Source organism: Dama dama, chromosome 26, assembly GCF_033118175.1.
Source record: "Dama dama isolate Ldn47 chromosome 26, ASM3311817v1, whole genome shotgun sequence".
NCBI classification, from domain to species: domain Eukaryota; kingdom Metazoa; phylum Chordata; class Mammalia; order Artiodactyla; family Cervidae; genus Dama; species Dama dama.
The window spans coordinates 56,406,775-56,424,721 of record NC_083706.1 but is presented as its reverse complement, the minus strand read 5'-3'; the positions used below and the strand labels follow the sequence as shown (position 1 = coordinate 56,424,721).

The window sequence follows — 17,947 nt, the reverse complement described above, 5'->3', positions numbered from 1 at the left end:
TACATAAGGGAAACAATTTCTGTTTTTCATTTAAAGTCTTAATAGTTAGCAATAAGAACCATCTGCTCCAGCCCTGGCATGTTGGCCCACTGCCTCCATGGCTCCGGCGTCCCTCCAGCCTACCTGCCTTTGTTCAGGCGCAAAGCCTCCTTGGACACTCGTCATCTCCTACCTGCTCCAGAACCAGGCCAAGCCCCTCCCCTTCAAGGAGTGCTTCCTGGCAGCTTCCTCTTAACTCCTTTCCAGTAGCATCTTGATTGCACAATTGAAGTGCTAAGGTGGAGTTTTACAAAGATGACACTTTTCTGCGCAGAGAAAGAAAGTGTGGGTGAGGAGAGATTTACCAGGAAGGAACAGAGTCCTTCCTAGAGGCAGCGTGGCCAGCCAAGAAGCTGCTGTGGAGATCACACCGTGATGGACCATAGTTAACAGGGTTGATTGGCATATTTGAAAACTACTCAGAAAGTAGATCTTGAAAGTTTTCATCACTAGGGGGAAAAAACAACATTTTTTTTGGTACCTATGTGAGAGGCTGGATGCTATCCAAATTTACTGTGACAGTCATTTCATGGTATATGGAAGGGAAATCCTCATGCTGTGTATCTTACCCTTCACAGCCCTGTGTGTGAGTTACATCTCAGCAAAACCAAGGGAAGCAGCCCCTACCGCAGTGGGAGACGTAGAGAGCCTAACCGAGGATGGGACGCTGGGTCCGGAGACAGGGGCCGGGTACCCACGGTCTGCCAGGGTTTCTGGAGCTGTGATGTGAGCAGCACTAGCTTTAATCACGACAAGAACATTTCTGTCTCTTCTGTGGTCCAGCCAGCACCCAGCAGGACAGGAAGTCCTCCAGCCCTCAGTTCCTCGTGAGTGGACAGCCGCTTCCCATCACGAGGATGAACATGTGTGCCCTTCGCACCAGCCTGCACCCTTCACACATGGGTGCCTGTGCCTTCACCAGGGTGCACGTCGCCGCTGGTCATCTTGTTTGACAGCAGGAGACGTAACCCCCAAAGGCTCTTACCCCGAGTCCCACGGCCAGAGGGGCAGCACCCAGGTCCACCTCCCCCCAGCCCAGCATCCCTTTCCTGCCTACTGACGGCAGACACCTTAGAATGAAACAAGAGGCTGACTACGGTTTTGATAGCATATTTTATTTTAATCTAAGAAAAATGATTAAATTCAAAGTTCAGAAATATAAAAGATTATCCAATAAATTTAGGATCATAGCTGTTTCTTAAACAATGGTGACACACACGGGGGGCTGGTTTTGCGGCTCCAAGGTTTCACTTTGACTTTCGCGCAATTTAAAGGAGACGCTGCAGGAAACGTCTTCATGAAAATTGTCGAGACAGATCGACAGGCTGTGTGTTGGAGGATCTGGGGCCGGGAAGATTTTTTTCCAAACCTAAAGCTCGAGCTGAGGCAGTGTCACAGTCTGTCACTCCACTCCACTCCGTGGAGCCCGTGGGCACGTCACAGAGGCAGGGCTCCAGCCCTGACGGGGGCAGCCGGCTCTCCCAAGGCCCGGCCCCGCTGCCCCCGTGGGGCCTTCAACTGCCCCCCACCCCTGTCCAGCCCCACTCAGGTGAATTTCCCAGCGACCAGTTCTCAAGCCCTGGATGCCTCCAGAAAAGAAGAAGGGAAGTGGGGGCACCCGCAGGCCTTTGTCCCTGGCCGCCAGGACCAGCGCCCAGCACAGCCTCGCCTGGCCACTCCTTCTTTAAGGAGACTGCTCGTAACTTGCTCATGTGACAGTTTTCCCTTCCCAGGGGCCCCGGGGTAGACCATGGACGGATGGACAGGGGCCAGGTGTAAGAGGAGAAGAAGGCTGACAAGCGTGTTTGGCTGGCTGGGTCAGATCATGATTAAATTTACTTTTCTGAACATCGGGCCCCTCCACGCTGCCTCGGGAAGGCAGACAGAATTCTCTAGCATTTACAGCGTGGATAATCTGAGCCCAAGGCAAAACTCAAACAGAAGCTTGCAATGGAAAAGCAGGCATCCCACGAAGAGTTTGAAATATCTCCTTTTCTACCAGGGCTCTATGGATAAAGACTGCGCTAGTGGTTGGATAACTCATTGCATGCGCAGGAACTCGGGAAGGAAAACCGACAAGCTAACACAATATCCCAAGAAACGAACAAACCCAGGATGGAGACAGCAGTCGGTTACAAAGGTCTACGGAGCCGTGGAGCTTCCAACATGGATTCAGCGATGCCGCCGGGACAGGAGATCCCTCGCAAAGCCAACCTGGCGGGACTACTAGTAAGGCGCCCATCAGGAGGAGGTACAGGTTGGAGCCAGGGCACCTCAGCCAAGGCTTCTGTCGGTTAACATGCGTAGGATGAAGAAATTAAGCTTAAACCCACTCAAAATACATCTCCACCAGCTACAGATTTTGAAGGTCAAAGAAGGACACATACATTGTATGTGATTAATTTTCTGAAGCCAGCCCTTCCATTTTCACAGATTAAAGCCGTCTGTTTAAATATCTCATTTCTACAAAGTGAATTTACAGTTAAAGTACAAAGTGCAAATACTATGTGTTTGTTTTGTTTTTTTTTAATTGCTTTTTGGTGAGGGAGTCGGCCACGTGTCTAGGACCTGCTGTGGCGTCATTTATCCTTGCTTCCTTGGCTGAAAAAAAAGACAAAAAAGAGATGTATTAAGACATTTGGAGCACTCGTTTCTGAAAATGAAGCCTTGCCTTCCAGGAATAAAATAAATCCAGCTCATAAGAACAAAGGGGAAAGCAACATTTTATACAGAAGTGAGAAGAGAGAGCACTTCACTTGGGATGGCTGTAGCTGCTTAGTCCCTAAGTCGTGTCCGACTCTTGCGACCCCACGGACTGTCGCCCTCCAGGCTCCGCTGTCCATGGCATTTCCCAGGCAAGAGTACTGGAGCGGGTTGCCATTCCCTTCTCCAGAGTATCTTCCTGACCCAGGAGTTGAAACTATGTTTCCTGTATTGGCAGGCAGATTCTTTACCACTGCCTGACCCACCAGGGAAGCCCCACTTGAGATGTAAGAATTAATTAAAATAAATAAAAGTATTTTGGGCACTTCTTAACCTCTAGCACTTTTCTTTCATTCAATGTTCAGAAATATAAGAAAAAAATATATCAGTTGGGGAAGTTAGCATTTATTTCATGTACTGTAAGTAGCTTCAATATATTAAACATTCTGCACAATCTCCAATCACCATGGATTTATCATGCAAATGTATTTTTAATAATCTAATTTATGCTTCAGATTTTATAGAGGCATAGCTGCTTTTTGGCAATTTTATTTTCATCCTTTTCATTCATTATTCCATTTCTAAGGAGAAATGCAACTGAAAGATTTGCTTACTAAGTTCCTGGAATTCTGTACTCTGCCAATTAAAAATCATACAGAATGAAAAGGAGAAGTAGTGTACAACCTTCTTGGTTTATTTTTCCACATAGACCCATTCCAACCAACACATGTCAGTTCTATTTAAAATAATGACATTTAAATACTGAGGAGACTTCTGGGTTGGCTTTTATCCCCTGCTAAATATATGAACAGGCGGCAAGAAGAGATATTGCATCTCCCACATTAAGTAAACAAGACATTCTATTTTAATTAGTTGTGGAGAAAGATAAACCATCACCACGTTTAATCAGAGAATAAAACTGATCAGATTTGCTGGAGAAGGAGTGGCACTAATGTTTTACATCCATATCGCTTGACGGCAGGGTTCTCATCACTGATGATTGTGATGGAAACTGCAGAAGACACCCAGAAAAGCAGTTCACTTTTTTTTTTAATTAAATATGAGCTTCATGCATCCTCTGAGATGCCCTTTATTTCCTATTCTTGTATTTGGTTATTCATACAGTGAAAGCCTTTGGTGGTTGGACTCTTGATTCTTTCACGAAGTCTGCAAGGTCTTCAATTGCTTTAATAATGCCAGCTGCAGCAGGGCCTCACCCAGGATCACGGTTTGCAGTGACAAACAGAAAGAGCTGGGGAGACTGCGCCGGATTCCTTTTCCAGGGAAAAAGCTCAGAAGTGAGGCTTGTGCCTGGAGCAGAGTTTATTTCAGACCGCGGTAGCACATGTGTGCCCGTCACCATTGTTATCTTAGGAAAAGTCATGTGGAAGTCTTGGGAACTCAGCCAGGTAATTGCTTTCAGACCAGCCCTGTTCTAAAGCACAAGTGATTTGCCCTGGGATTTAAAAAGTTGAAACCATAAACACTAGCTCAACAAAGAAGACCAAGCGTATTACACATCTTTCCTAATGAAATGGTTTTAAGTTACATCCAAGGTGTGCGCTGGAGGTCTCCACTTCAAACCCACAACAGATACAGGGGCTGGTCTTAGGAAACGGGGACCTGACATCAGAGAGGTGAAGACAAAATACACAGCAAGGTGGCGAGTGGTCTGGAGAAGGGAGGGTGTGGCCCTGGCTTCAGGGAGGAGGAAGGAACCGAAGAGACTCTAGGCCCGAGAGGGCTGTGGTTGGGATGACACGGTCACCTCCTCTAACTGCAGATGGAGACCCAGCCTCAGAAGAGCAGAGGGGGGTCTATGAGCACACACAGCAGGAAGCTGAGTCCCTTCAGAGGCAGCGCTTGGCGGAAAATGAAGGTGCCCCGTCCCTGCAGCCTCCTTCACCAAACACAAGCAATAAATCACAGGTGCAGATCCCGGAGAACTGTTTAAATATATATACACATACATATTCCCACAAAACAGGGGGACTCAGAAATCTTTCTCAAAATAATAAATAACTGAAAGTTCAAGTAGTAAAATAAATAATTAGGGCAAAATCTTGGAAGTTGATAATTCAGCAAGTTGATGATTTCTGACAGAAGCTTGGCGCGCTCTCTGAGGCCTCACAGGGGTATTGACAGGGTAAGTTGTTCCTTTCTTGGAAGGCGCTTCACTTTCCAAATGAAAAGAAGTTCAGTTGTTGTTACCTACAACTAAAGCAGCCAGTTATTACAGCTACAGTGTAAACATACTCACCTGTCTATTGGAAGTGCTTTCAGCGTTACCTCTAGGGGCTAGCAGGGGAAGAAGAGAGAGAGAGAGATTAGAAACCAAATACACTTCATTAGTAAAAGGTTAAGTAGACTTTTTCAGGAAGAGATCCACATGACTACAGGGAAGAGGCATCCGCCAGCAAACTTTGAGAAAACAGTCTTTACACACATGCTCAGCATGGAGCATAAATAATGGATCATCAAAGCCAGTATATAAACAATTTCCAACAACACAGACACTCTAGCCCAACTTCAGAAGACTGTTCCATTTTGCCCCCAGATTCCACAGGCGTGTCCACTCTCCGTGGAGAGCGCCTTCCTCAGTTTCTCAAGCTCCGCCAGGGAGAGGCGATCCAGGCGCCGGGGTGTCCAGCGCGTAATGCCGGCGCTCTGAAAGCTTTGGGTTTTATATTTAAATCACGAGAATCATTTAACTGGTTGGCTCAAAATAACTATTCCCAGATCCTGCTTGGCTCTACCTCTTGGCTTGAGCCTCTTTCAGGACAGGGACCTGGGACCTCAACTGTGGAGACACTTTCCTGCCCCGACACCTCCACCTGGAATTCCAGTCTCCTCACATCACCCCCTTAGCAAGTAGCACCCGTTATAGTGGATTTTCCCCATTTATTTCATTTCTTGTTTCCACACTAAATGTAAGCTCTAGAAGTACATGGATTTTTGTCTGTTTCATTTACTGTGATTTTGCCAATGCTTTGAGCAGGGAGCCCCTAATAAATATCTTCTGAATGAGTCAGTAGGTGGAGGGCAGCACCCCAACCCCAAATGCCTTGATTAATTGTTAATGACCATTCACTCAATTAATAAACTAAAAAGCAAAATTATTTCAGGTTCAAACCTCTTCTCTTGCTATATTCAAGCAATCAGAAACAGAGCATGATCAGTTGAAACACAAATGTATTAAGCAAATTGCAAAAAGTTTTGAATAAGTAGTAGCTAAACGTACTATTTCTTTCACTTGTAGGTTTGAATGATTCAAGGATCTGGATAATAGCTGTTGCCACTCTCCACTTTGTTTGGCCTGCGATGACAACTTTATAGAGAAAGCAGGCGTTGGGCCATTGGTTCAAATTTAGAGAATATTAAACTGATACTTTGAATCTATTCTAACCAACTGGGCTGTCAACAATTGCCAGGTTTTTCTTGATTTCTTTTACAGTAAATAGTCTACTGATCATTGGAGGTAGCCACAGATTAAAGTTAAGTTACAGCAAGAGAAGTTAACATTTCTATGAGTCTAGAACTTTGCTCTATAGATGAATAGAATATAAATTTCATTAATGACCCTGGGTGAAATATTCCACTCAAGACAGAGTAGGGAAAAACTCCATGAAGGAGTTTTTTTAAATACATAAAGGGTAAAAAAATAACCTGCTAATTAATTTGAATGAAACAGAATGTACATCATTAAAATAAATATGAAGCCATGCCACATCAATGAAAACAGTTTTCAGTGAAAAATGGAGCGTGTACCTCCCAGCTCCCAGTGCAAAGCTTAGCGACGGATGGTGGGTGGGGGGTGGGGGAGATGTCATGGTATCAAATGACACTGGTCACTTCAGGTGAGACTGGACATTGAGATGTAAGGCAATACGCCTGAGAGAATATAGCCAGCATGGCAATTTGGGTGAAAAACAATTTGGTCAAAAATGAGCATTTCCTAATTGCTGATGTTCTGTACAATTGTCATTTTCTGTACAAGAATCATGAAGACATGATGTCATCTTTTGTGAATTTTTTCCTGAACCCTTGGGAAATATTTTTTCTATGTTCTATCTTTTCTCAATATTTTTCAGGATATTTTTTCATTTTTGCATTTTTTTTGTAATAGCAAAAATTGAGATCATGCTCCCAATAATATGTCTTGGTTGCAAAAATTTAAATGCAAAATCTTGTTTAATTGCTTAAAGCAAAATGAACATGATTAAGTATACATATTATGACCCCGTTTGTAGTGACCACCACAGTGCATAAATATGCACGTATTTGCTGTTCAGTCGCGGTCACGATGCCAACGACTATATGCATGTATGAACAGAAAGCGTGTTTGGAAAGCTATAGGTCTGGTCTGATGTTTGTCTCAAAATAAAAGATCACATGTTATGCATGTTCTTTATTTGATTTGTCATATTTTTTAGGGTAAAAGTGTATTGTTAGGTAGTGAGCAAAAAAATAGAAAAGAAACTGGTAACAGCTTGGGTATTTAGAAATAATCCCTCCTGAATATTTATGCTTCTTTGACTTTTCCCTATTTCAAATGACACAGGATAGGAAAAAATAAACAATAATAAAATTGAAGAAAACTAACAATAGGAAAAAACTAAGAGAAATTCAGCACAAAAAAAAAAAAGAAAAAGAAAAGAGCTGCAAATCAGCTAATTTTTTATCCAAATCGCCAATGCTCATGTTTTAACAAATTGTCATTTTTACTACATTAGATTATTTGGGGGAGATTAGGGGCCATCAGTCCTCATAGCTCAGTCAGTAAAGAATCTGCCTGCAATGAAAAGACCTGGGTTCGATTCCTGGGTGGGGAAGATTCCCTGGAGAAGGCAATGGCAACCCACGCCAGTGTTCTTGCCTGGAGAATCCCATGGACAGAGGAGCCCGGTGGGCTATAGTCCATGGGGTCACAAGAGTCAGACCCAACTTAGCAACTAAACTACCACCACAGGGGCCAGGGCTTTCCCGTCCCAGTTGAGCTACAAATACAGGGAGGCGTACAGACCACCATCTACCGATGCTCCAGACTCTGCTCTCAGAGTTGCTTCACGTTTCAAATGTGCTGCAAGTTCGGCAACAGGCACATGGGATCATAACGCAGCAGCGGTGGGAGAGGCCCCGTGGACCCCACCCGGCCCCAGGGACCAAGGTGTTGGCTGGTGGTCCAGCGCTCGGAACGGCGCTCGGGGTCCGGAAGAGACTTGCCCAACCGGCAGCACAGCTGAAACAGCTTCAACCACAGAAACGACCGTTTGGAAACAGGAATGATTGAGCGGCTAATAATCAGGCTGAAGGTTTGGTCGGGGGCCATGCCTGGGGTCCCCAAGTGGCTCCCAGGGGTCCCCAGTTTGCTCTTCAGCATCAGAAGTTGGCCACTTGGGGAGGGCAGGCTCCCCACCCCTCCCGAGGACAGAAGAGTTAAGATGAGTCTCTAGACACAGCTGAGCTCTCTCCTTTCCAAGCCTGCTCCCCCTGACCACTCCCCGAGGGTCTGCCAGCATTTCTGTGAGCAGGGGACCTACAGTCAGATGGCACATCACACTTGCCTCCACCCTCAGACTGTTGGGACCGTTTCTCTGCCTTAACTCTCAGCAGAGGCGTGGAGAGTGGACGGGAGTGGCTGCAAAGTAAGGAGCAGGGCTTACTGTGGCGCCTCCTCGTGTCCGCCTTGCCTTCCTCTCTGGTCGCGCCCAGGCAGCCCATCAGCTCTTGCAGGGAGATGGACTTGTCGTTATTCACGTCGCAGTACTCCACAAACTTCTTCACGCATTTCTTGGGTTTGGACTTCTTCCGAAGAAATCTCTTGAAGGGCTTGATTTCCTTTTTGCCGATGTCGCCACTGTTGTTTTTATCCAGCAGTTTGAAATACCAGTGGACCACCCGCTCCTCCAGCGTGTGGCTGGGGTCAGGTTCTGAGAGCCTGAAATACACGTGGGTGGTCAGGACCCCTGCCCCGGTCCTGGTCTGCCCAGAAAGGCATCCCCGCCCCGCTCCAAATTTCCCCAATGGAGGGACCTGCTTGTCACCTTCTCCTTCCTGAGGCATAAGCCTGCCTGGCTTTGCCCTTCAATATAAGAATGATTTTTTAAAAATAACTTAAAAAAGAGATTTGGCAAACATTTTCAAGTTGGTTTCAAACTTGCAAGTGGCACGGTGAGTTTGTACGGGCCGGTCGCACACCGGGGGTTGGCAGGTCTCGAGGACCAGGCCCTGTGGACCGCCACTCGGATCACGGGTGCCCGTCTCCACTATCTGCACCCTGAGGCTTTCTACTCCTCTAACTGCGCTCCTGGGCAGGCCGTTGATATCACAGGTAAACTAAAAGGTAAAAACTAACGTGTATCCTAAAGTGATAATCAGACAGACTACCCTGGATTGAAAAAGAAAGTTTGGCATTTTAAGATATAAGTTAAAAACTCTTCCAGAAGTTCTGCGTTCAAGGCTGATCGTGGAAACCCTGATCTTATGTCGTGGTTTCTTACTAAGTGGAAGATGCCGGCAGGCGCTCAGGGAAGCCCTGGTCCTGCTTCCTCAGCCAGCTGTCAGTCTCTGTGTTGCTATGAGCGTCAAGAGTGAGCCAAACACCAGACGTTCCCGGGTATTAGGGCTTTCTGAGACTGTTGACTATTTCTCAAACTTTCAGAGGACCTTCTAGGATGGAAATTCACTTACTGTTTTCAACTGTAGTCTTAGAGAGAAGAGCAATCTTTCTGAGAATATAAGATGTCAATTTGAACTTTGGGTGGTTTCGTACAGTTTAACTTTCTACTGGATTCATAGTCCTGCCCTTTATTCTTTCCCATTCTGACTCTTAAGCAGAGACAGAGAGAGAGACCCAGAGAGGGGGGCTTTGAGTCAAGGGGACCAGAAATCTTAGATAAGCTAGAAGAGATGGAATAATCAAGGTTTGGGGAGGAAGGCCAGTGATCTAAGAAAATACAGACAGTGAGGTTCCCAATCAGAAAATGTGCTTTGAGATAAAGAGACTGATGATCGCTAATTAACAGGGGAGAGCCAATGCTTGAGACACCACGTCCATTAAACCCTGGACATGACCCTCCTGTGGGCGGACAGTCACCCACAGACGCAGGTCAGCTTCGGGGACTCGACCGCGTCTCAGGAAGCAGAGCCCAAAGCCTCAGCCCCAGAACCAAGTGCATCTGCCAGGCGCTCAGGGCAAGCCCCCCGAGGTTCAGAGGTCAGACTCTGAGCAGAGATAACGCAATTAACACCCCTGAATCGCAGCCCCAGAAAGGGTTGAGAGGGTGAATGTTACATCATATATATTTTACTAAAGAAATCCTACTTCGAGAATTTTAAATCAAACAATTTAATGGGATGTATTTATAAAATCCAGGCACTGGCTCTGAAACACCATTCTGAAGCAGGGAGCCCCCTTGGCCGGGTTCTCCCAGGCCCCCCTGTCCCCCGGCCAGCGTCGGCACCCTCCGCCTGACGGAACCTGGGGAAACCCCAGGGCCTCGGCCTGGTCCCACGCCAGCAACATCCTCACAGCACTGATCGCATGACAGGGAAACCTGCCAAGCAAACCTCCTCCAGGAAAGGACCTCACGCTTGGGGAGGGGTCTCCTCCGCTCCGGGCTCTGCTGTGCCCGCTAAGCTGACCCCCGAGACTCCAGTGGCTGGACCCTGCCCTCCAGCTTCCGAGAGCCCCCGACCACCAGGCTCCGTCCTAGCCCCCTGCTCCAAGGTCAAGGGCAACCCACCTGCCGGGGGAGGAGGGGTCAGAGACCGCGTGGACCATGTCCGTGGACAGCGCGTCCAGCACACTCGTCAGAAACTCGTTCTTTTTGGCACCAGGACAACCTGAGAAAAAAGAGAAAAAAAGCAAGTACAGACATCTGTTCACATTTCCCAGAACTCACAGAGTACAGCAGACTTCCCCGTGATGGAAAGAAGGGCTGGTTTAGGACTCAGAGGTCTGGGGGTCAGGCACATTACATCAGTGAGTTCATTGGAACACCTGCAAGTACGCTGCTGCCCACACATGTTGATTTTAAACTCCAGCTTCTGAAAACTACATTCTCTAAGATTTCTTGAATTATTTCATGACACCAAGAGATGGGCATTACCATCTCACTGGCCCCCAAAGCGGCAGTCCCCGGCAGGTGGCATCACTGCCCCCATTAGGTAGGAAGCCCCGAGGCTGGGAACCCCAGGCTCACAGGGCTGGGGCAGGACTCGCTGGCATCCGGTCGGATGAACCTGAGACAGAAGCTGGCTCGTGGCCCTCGAGTGATTCTGCAGAGGAGTTCACCTGAAGCTTAACATTCCACAACGCTCTTCACCTCCGAGAGGTCACTGAACGGTCCCCAAGTCCCCTCCACCCTCAGCGTTTCAGGATGAAGAGATGCAGCTGGGCACATCTTTCCTGGGCTCCGAGAAGCAGGAGGAAGCCTCTGACCGGACTGGACGGCAGCGCTGTGTGGCAGCCAAGTCACTCGAGACCCGCGTGTTTACACAGTCGGAGAGCTCGGGGTTTCACAAACCTCCTTTTGACACTTGAGTTTTTGTTATTATTATTCAAGCACATGTTAATCGCCTGTAGCAGGAATCCATTTACGCTGGTTTCCACTTCGTTAAATACACATATCAGAAAACAGATGCGAATCCCGAAGGGTCAGGGGAGGGTGAAAAAAGAGCTGTGTTGTTCCCCTACAAATACAATTAGCAAAGGAGATTTCGATCTACAGGGGAAACCCCCAGGGAGACCGTTACTTTTCAAGGAAAAAATAAAATATCACATTAACCACTCCCTGGGGAGGGAGCAGCAGACCTGCGGCTGCAAGTGCGTCTGGGACGGTCATCTGACGCAGTGGTCATCGTCCGCTCCAGGACGGGCAGCGCCCTCAGCACAGTGCGTCTGGGATGGTCATCTGACGAGATCATCGTCCGCTCCAGGACGGGCAGCGCCCTCAGCACAGTGCGTCTGGGACGGTCATCTGACGAGGTCATCGCCCACTCCAGGGCGGGCAGCGCCCTCGGCACAGCGCTGGGCTCCCCCAGAGCAGCCTGTCGACTGCCAAGAGGACAGAGGGCAGCAAGCAGGCCTGAGGGTGCTGAGTTTTAGGCTGGCGCTCTGCCGGGCAGGCTGGTTCCCACCTGGGTAGGGCAGGGGTGCCCCAGAGGGTGTGCACCGCCCACCCCGGCCCAGCTGCCCCCCCGGGAATCCCCACACCCGCTGGCATCCGGACACCAGAGACGAACGTGGGCCAGTGTCTGGGGAAAGCCGAACCGAGGGTACTGCTCAGGCCTGGACGGCTGTAAGGACGAGCGATGCCGGCCTTTTGTGTGGTGAGTATGACTTCAGTGGGAATCAATCCCGGTTACATTTGCTGCCAATTTAATCATATCCCCCAAATGAGGTAAAGGTTTTTAATCAGAAAATGAGATATATTCATCATGAAACACAAGACTAATCGCATCTAAAAGATTTAGAAGGCTTTAACGCACAGAACAGTTAACATTGAAAGTTTAATCTACTTCTAAACCAAGAAATATTAAGTCAATGCTGCTATTAGCATTTCTTTTTTTACCATGGTGTAAATTACAGACTTTAAAGTGCAGGTATCTTCCTGCTAAGGATTATATTGTGCAGTTGAGAGGTCACCTCAGTCCAACAAAAGAATACCTTTCATTTTTATTTGCAAAGACACTAAACTTCACCTGAGTAAAGAAAAGGACAAGATGGTTTAGGCGCCAAGAAATGGAGCTACTGCTCCCGAGACGATTCCCGCCCATGCTGCGTGGACGTGGACACGCGCTTTAGTGTGAACAGCTGAGAATCGCACACGCAACGCCAACCTGCGACGGACGCCCCGACGACAGCGCTGTGCTTCCTCCACAAGCCGTGCTCAGACCCGGGCGGAGGCCTGGGACTCAGGGGTGAGCAACCCTAAGATCCAGCAGACCCCGGCGCACGGGTCCACGTCCTCCCCTGACGGGGAGACAGATGCCGGGCGACCTCACACTCAGAGACCTGTGGCTGCTGGTTTCAAGGACAGCCCCTTATGAAACAGAAACAGCTGCACCAACTCTGAATATGTGTGTGAACAAATAGGGCCAGGGCAGCACCCACTGTGGTCAGCATCCTGGGAAAATAGTCCCCACACAGAGGATGAGATGGCTGGATGGCATCGTCGACTCAATCGACGTGAGTTTGAGCGAACTCCGGGAAACGGTGAAGGACAGGGGAGCCTCGCGTGGTGCAGTCCATGGGGTCGCACAGAGTCAGACACGACTTAGCAACTGGACAACAACGATAACACGTCAGGGCCAGGCGGTCCCAAAGGCTGGTAGACCAAGGGTGGAGGGGGGCGAGGACCACAGGCTTCACCTCCTGCCTGCACCTCAGCCCCCAGCTTTCCCCAGCTCTCCTGGGAGGACGCCTCCTCCTGGGAACACAGGAGTCCTGCGCCTGCTCATCCTCCACGACGTTTGTAAAAATGAGAAAAAATTCGAAGGAAAAATGCAGAGCACGCACGATTAAGAAGTGGCTTCTGGTTATGTGAGAAGTGACAGTGGTACTAGGTACTGGACTGGGCCTCCCGAGGAGCCTCAGAGCTGGGGGACGAAGGGAGCCGGGTCCCCGGCTGTCGGGTTTCCCAGGAAGCACAGAGCGTCCCTAGCCTCCCTCATGCTCGCCCCCTCGGGCCGCGGGCCTCAGCGACCACCGCAGAGCTCCACGTCCTGCCTGCAGACCACGCGTTGTGGCCAGCAGCCTCCGAGCCCTGGGCCTAGCTCAGCGGGTCGCTCACCTGGGGACAGCAGGTGCCCACTCGAGGGGGCCTGGCCTCCCCCGCAGCAGCTCACCTCCATTCCCTCTGCCTGCAGGGCCTGGCATGGCCCCCAGTGCCCGTAAACCTTATGCTGGGGAAACGGCGGCCGGCAGGCTCCGTGACGGGACCCAGAGTCACCGCATATTTGTGTCCACCCGCAGGCTCACTCCCTGCTGGACGTGGAGCAGGCCCAGAGGGCTCGGGTCAGGGAGGCTCAGGGCAGGGACAACCCCGCACCAGGACCTTCCACGGAGACCTGACCGCCCGTTAAAGAGACACTCGCGGAGGGGGGAGCCAGACGGCCCCTCTCCAAGTTGGAAGCAGAAGGGCTGCAAACATTTATTTATACATCTAAGGCAAAATCCAGCATCCTGCTTGGCTTGGAAATGCTCAGTTGATTTCATTTATCTGTGAAATCCAAGGAAAATACTTGGCATCCTGTCGGAGTCCTGTGCAGACACTCGGGTTCTAATCCCGGCCTGACCCGCGTGAGCGGGTGTCCGCATCCCAGCCTCAGTCCCCGGGCCCAGCGAGCTCCTCGGCAGCGAGCCGGTGGCTGCTGCCCCCCAGACACAGGCTCTGTGTGGCCCCAGGGAACCTGGTTCATAGCTGATGCCTTAAAAACTATTTCACTTGTTAACTCCTGAAATGAATGCGTTCTGCCCTGTCTATGAGACATCTTTATTTTTAAAAATAGACGTTTTTGGTGTAGAAATCACTGACTTCAGCAACTTGACTGTTTCATCTTTTCCCTTTTTCTTGCAAACACAGATGGAAACATTTTCGGGGCTGAGACCTCGACCACGTTGGGAAACTCCACTCCACGTGGTAACTGGCATCTGCTACTCTCCCGTCACCCAGCACACTCAGGATCGCCCTCGAGAGGAGAGCCAACACCGAGACAGGGAAGGCGGCCTGGCCATGTCCTCATTGGATGGTGTTGTACACAGTACACAGCGTTGGACCGTGTCAGCCAACACCATGCCTAACTGAGGTCTGCGCGTTGCCCAGCAGGTGAGGTCTGGGGGCTGCGGGTCAGGGGAAGCGGGGCTGAGGGTCCACGGCTGACCGGGTGACAAGACGCGGTGAAGGGTGAGAGACATCAATCGGGCTTTAAAGCATCTGGCACTGAGTGGGCTTAAAAGCTTCATCTGGCGGGTTTATTATTTCAAATGTCTGTGAAACTAACATAGGTGAGAAATAACGTGAAATGGAAATAAGAAACCGTTCTCTGACTTTTGAATCCCCCTGAGGAGCTGTGTGTGCACCTGCACGCGTGTTCATCCCACTGTAATTATCTGCTTCCCTGTTCATAGTTTTAACTCCTCAAGTTTTGGAAGTCTGCCTTCTCCCAAACTTTTAAGAATTTATCACACAAATTTTCAGGGAAGCCTAGTTTTGTGCGATTTCCCAGAGTGACATGAACACATTTGACCTGCAGGGTGTGGGTCAGAAACAAGAGCTGCCATCTGCCGCCTCCAAAGGTTGTGAGAAACTGGAATCAAGTTGCACCTGTTCCTCTAGAAATGTGAGGACAAACACTGATAACTGTCTCTGAGCAGATTAAACCCACTCTTGCCTGAAGACTAACACAATCTACAAATTGCTAACCTACGTGAATTTTCAGTTCAGTTCAGTTTAGTCGCTCAGTCGTGTCTGACTCTTGGCAACCCCATGGACTACAGCATGCCAGGCCTCCGTGTCCATCACCAACTCCCAGAGTTTGCTCAAACCCATGTCCATCGAGTCAGTGATGCCATCCAGCCATCTCATCCTCTGTCGTCCCCTTCTCCTCCCACCTTCAGTCTGCAGATTTTAAATCCCTTAATTTCATGTACAATATTTTGAACCACATAAAAGCAGCTGAGTGGTTCATAATTTCTTTCTCAATTACCTTTGTCTGAAAGTGAACATGAACACAGGATGAATCATGCTATTCTTTTTTCCTGTGTGTAACTGGCAGGCGCGGGGAGCTGCAACGAGCTCCCTGCACAAACCTCGTGCCCTGGAGCCGGAACATCACCTCCATCCCTGTGTGCAGAGGAAGCGGGTTTGTTCCCTGGAGGGAGACTCCTCCTGCAGATGGGCAGGAGAAAGCGAGGCATAGGATCAGACCATCCTCGGTGGGTCAGTCATAGAGGTGGGAGATAGGATGGTGGGACACTGGTCCTTACAGTTTAACCCACAGCAGAGATGTGGAGGAGAGAAGGGGAGGTCTGCAGACTCTGGCACTGTGTGGAGGCCCTGAGACTCGGGACTCGGCAGGGAGACAGTCTGCAGCCAGGAATGTGAGGGACTGGACTCTCTGCTCTGCAGGCTCCGACAGCACAGTCTCTGAGGTCTGCCCTGACCTCCACCCGCCCTCGAGCCCACAGGCCTGTACTTCCACTCGGCCAGAATGCCAGGCTCCTTCCTAGTCCAGGCTCTCCTCAGCTAGACGCGGAGCTGGCGTGCTGTTTCCCACGCACTGACGTGCCCAAAACATGTACAACAAGCCCATCTCAGGCCTTGGGGTCCCGGCATCCCACCTGGGGCCCCAGGGTCCAGAAGGGGTCCCCGCACCTGGAGTTCATGCAACTTTACTGACCCCACTTCCCACCCCCACACTCCCACCTCAGGACCACCTGCCTTAATTTAATAAGTGCCTTTTTCTTAATTTTTAACTTTGTATGCAGTTCAAATGTTAAAGACATTAAACAGAGGTAATCAGAAACGTTTCTTAAAGCAAGCTTAAAACATACCTGTGGCTAATAAAAAAGTACAGAAACATATCTTTATAGACATCCCCACCAGCTGGGAATCGAGTGTCACGGTCGACATGACGGTGTTCGGACGTCCCTGGTGGTCCAGTGCTTAGAGACTGCCTGTTAGTGCGGGGGCCTCGGGCTCCACCCCCGGCCCAGGGGGGTCAGTCTGCTGCAGAGCGACCGAGCCTGTGCGCTGCAACCACTGAGGCCGTGAGCCTGGCACCCGCGCTCGGCAGCCTGAGACGCCGCCGCGGTGAGAACTCAGCACCGCAACCAGAGAGGGGCCCCTGCTCGCCACAGCGCGAGAAGGCTAGGGGACAGCGACAGAGCCCGAGCACAGCCGAAAACGAACAACAGGATTTACAAAAAAAGAAGATGACTGGGGGGCACCAGGAGGCCCCGCGCTGCAGGAGAGACATACTCAGGACGCCTCCGCATACGTGTTTGGGCTTTCCTGGTGGCTCAGGGGTCAAGAATCCACCTGCAATGTGGGAGACCTGGGTTCAATTCCTGGGTTGGGAAGATCCCCTGGGGGAGGGCCTGACAACCCACTCCAGGATTCTTGCCTGGAGAATCCCATGGACAGAGGAGCCTGGTGGGCTGCAGTCCATGAGGTCGCAAAGAGTCGGACACTACTGAGCGACTGAGCGTGCGCGTGCACACATGTTCATACTTTAGGACACCGAGGCGGGACACAGTGAGTTCACTCTCACAAAAGGCCCTAAAGGAAAAGCACAAACGTTTCCAACCTTAAGACTAAAAGCAAAAAAATCACTACTCCTGTGTATTAGCTCCAGCTTTTCATCTTTTCTAATATTCACTTATTTTATATATTTATTTTCATAGGTTCTACAAGCTTTTTTTATTCTAAACAAAGAGGATTTTAGGATTGAGGCTGTGCTTTGATTACTTAACATTCAATAATGCACTGGTGAGCATCAGATCTTGGCTGAAGCCCACGCCTAAGGGATCCTGGGAGTTGCTCTCCTGGAGACGTGGTCAGAGGAAGCCGGGCTCCGAGAGGCCTCCTCCCGGTGCTCTCATGCCTGAGGCTCCTTGGCTGGATGTGCCGCATTCGGACCTTCAGTTTTAGTTCTCCTTTGGGTGGGTTGTCTGAGCCCAGCATGTGCGCCAGGAATTGGCACGATCTGATATGTTCAGTGGGATATGTACTCGAGAGACGGTGGGTGTCCCGCAATCCCTACACTTCTCAAGGACAACAGCACGTCCTCAAACATCTGTGTGGTAACTGTTAGCCACACCTTCTGTGAGAAGCGCTGCTTTTACCCTCAAGGAGCTTATAAAATAAAGCGCTGGTGACGAGAGAGGAGGGCTGACAGTGACAGAAGTAGGAATCTGCTTATGGGAGGCACAGGCTCTCCTCGACTCCCACGCTGGGGACTGTCCCCAGGGAGCTAAGAAACAGGAGCGTCTGAGGACACACGTCCCCATGATAATGAGGTGTCCTGACCTGCAGGTGCTGTTCCCAGGATGAGGGTCACTGGTGATGGTTCCCGATCCACGGGCTTCATCCTCCCCTCCCCGTCTCCTCAGACTTTGCCTGGCTCTTCTCCTGAGCACAAGGTCTGGAACGATCCCTGACCGTGAAATGGGTACATGAAGCATCTTTAAAACCACGGA

General features: G+C 49.8%; 1 protein-coding gene across 2 annotated transcripts in view; it reads right to left on the bottom strand.

The window, feature by feature from the left end:
- Positions 1-1,133: 1,133 nt before the first annotated feature.
- SMOC2 (SPARC related modular calcium binding 2) overlaps positions 1,134-17,947 on the bottom strand; it is a 153,435-nt gene continuing 136,621 nt past the window's right edge. For both annotated transcript variants that reach the window (XM_061130559.1, XM_061130560.1), the window contains exons 10-13: positions 10,488-10,587; positions 8,406-8,680; positions 5,003-5,040; positions 1,134-2,640 (exon numbers count right to left, since the gene is read on the bottom strand). In XM_061130559.1, coding sequence (XP_060986542.1) covers positions 2,623-2,640; positions 5,003-5,040; positions 8,406-8,680; positions 10,488-10,587 — 431 coding nt within the window. In that variant the 3' untranslated portion in view covers positions 1,134-2,622. The remainder of the gene's footprint in view (positions 2,641-5,002; positions 5,041-8,405; positions 8,681-10,487; positions 10,588-17,947) is intronic.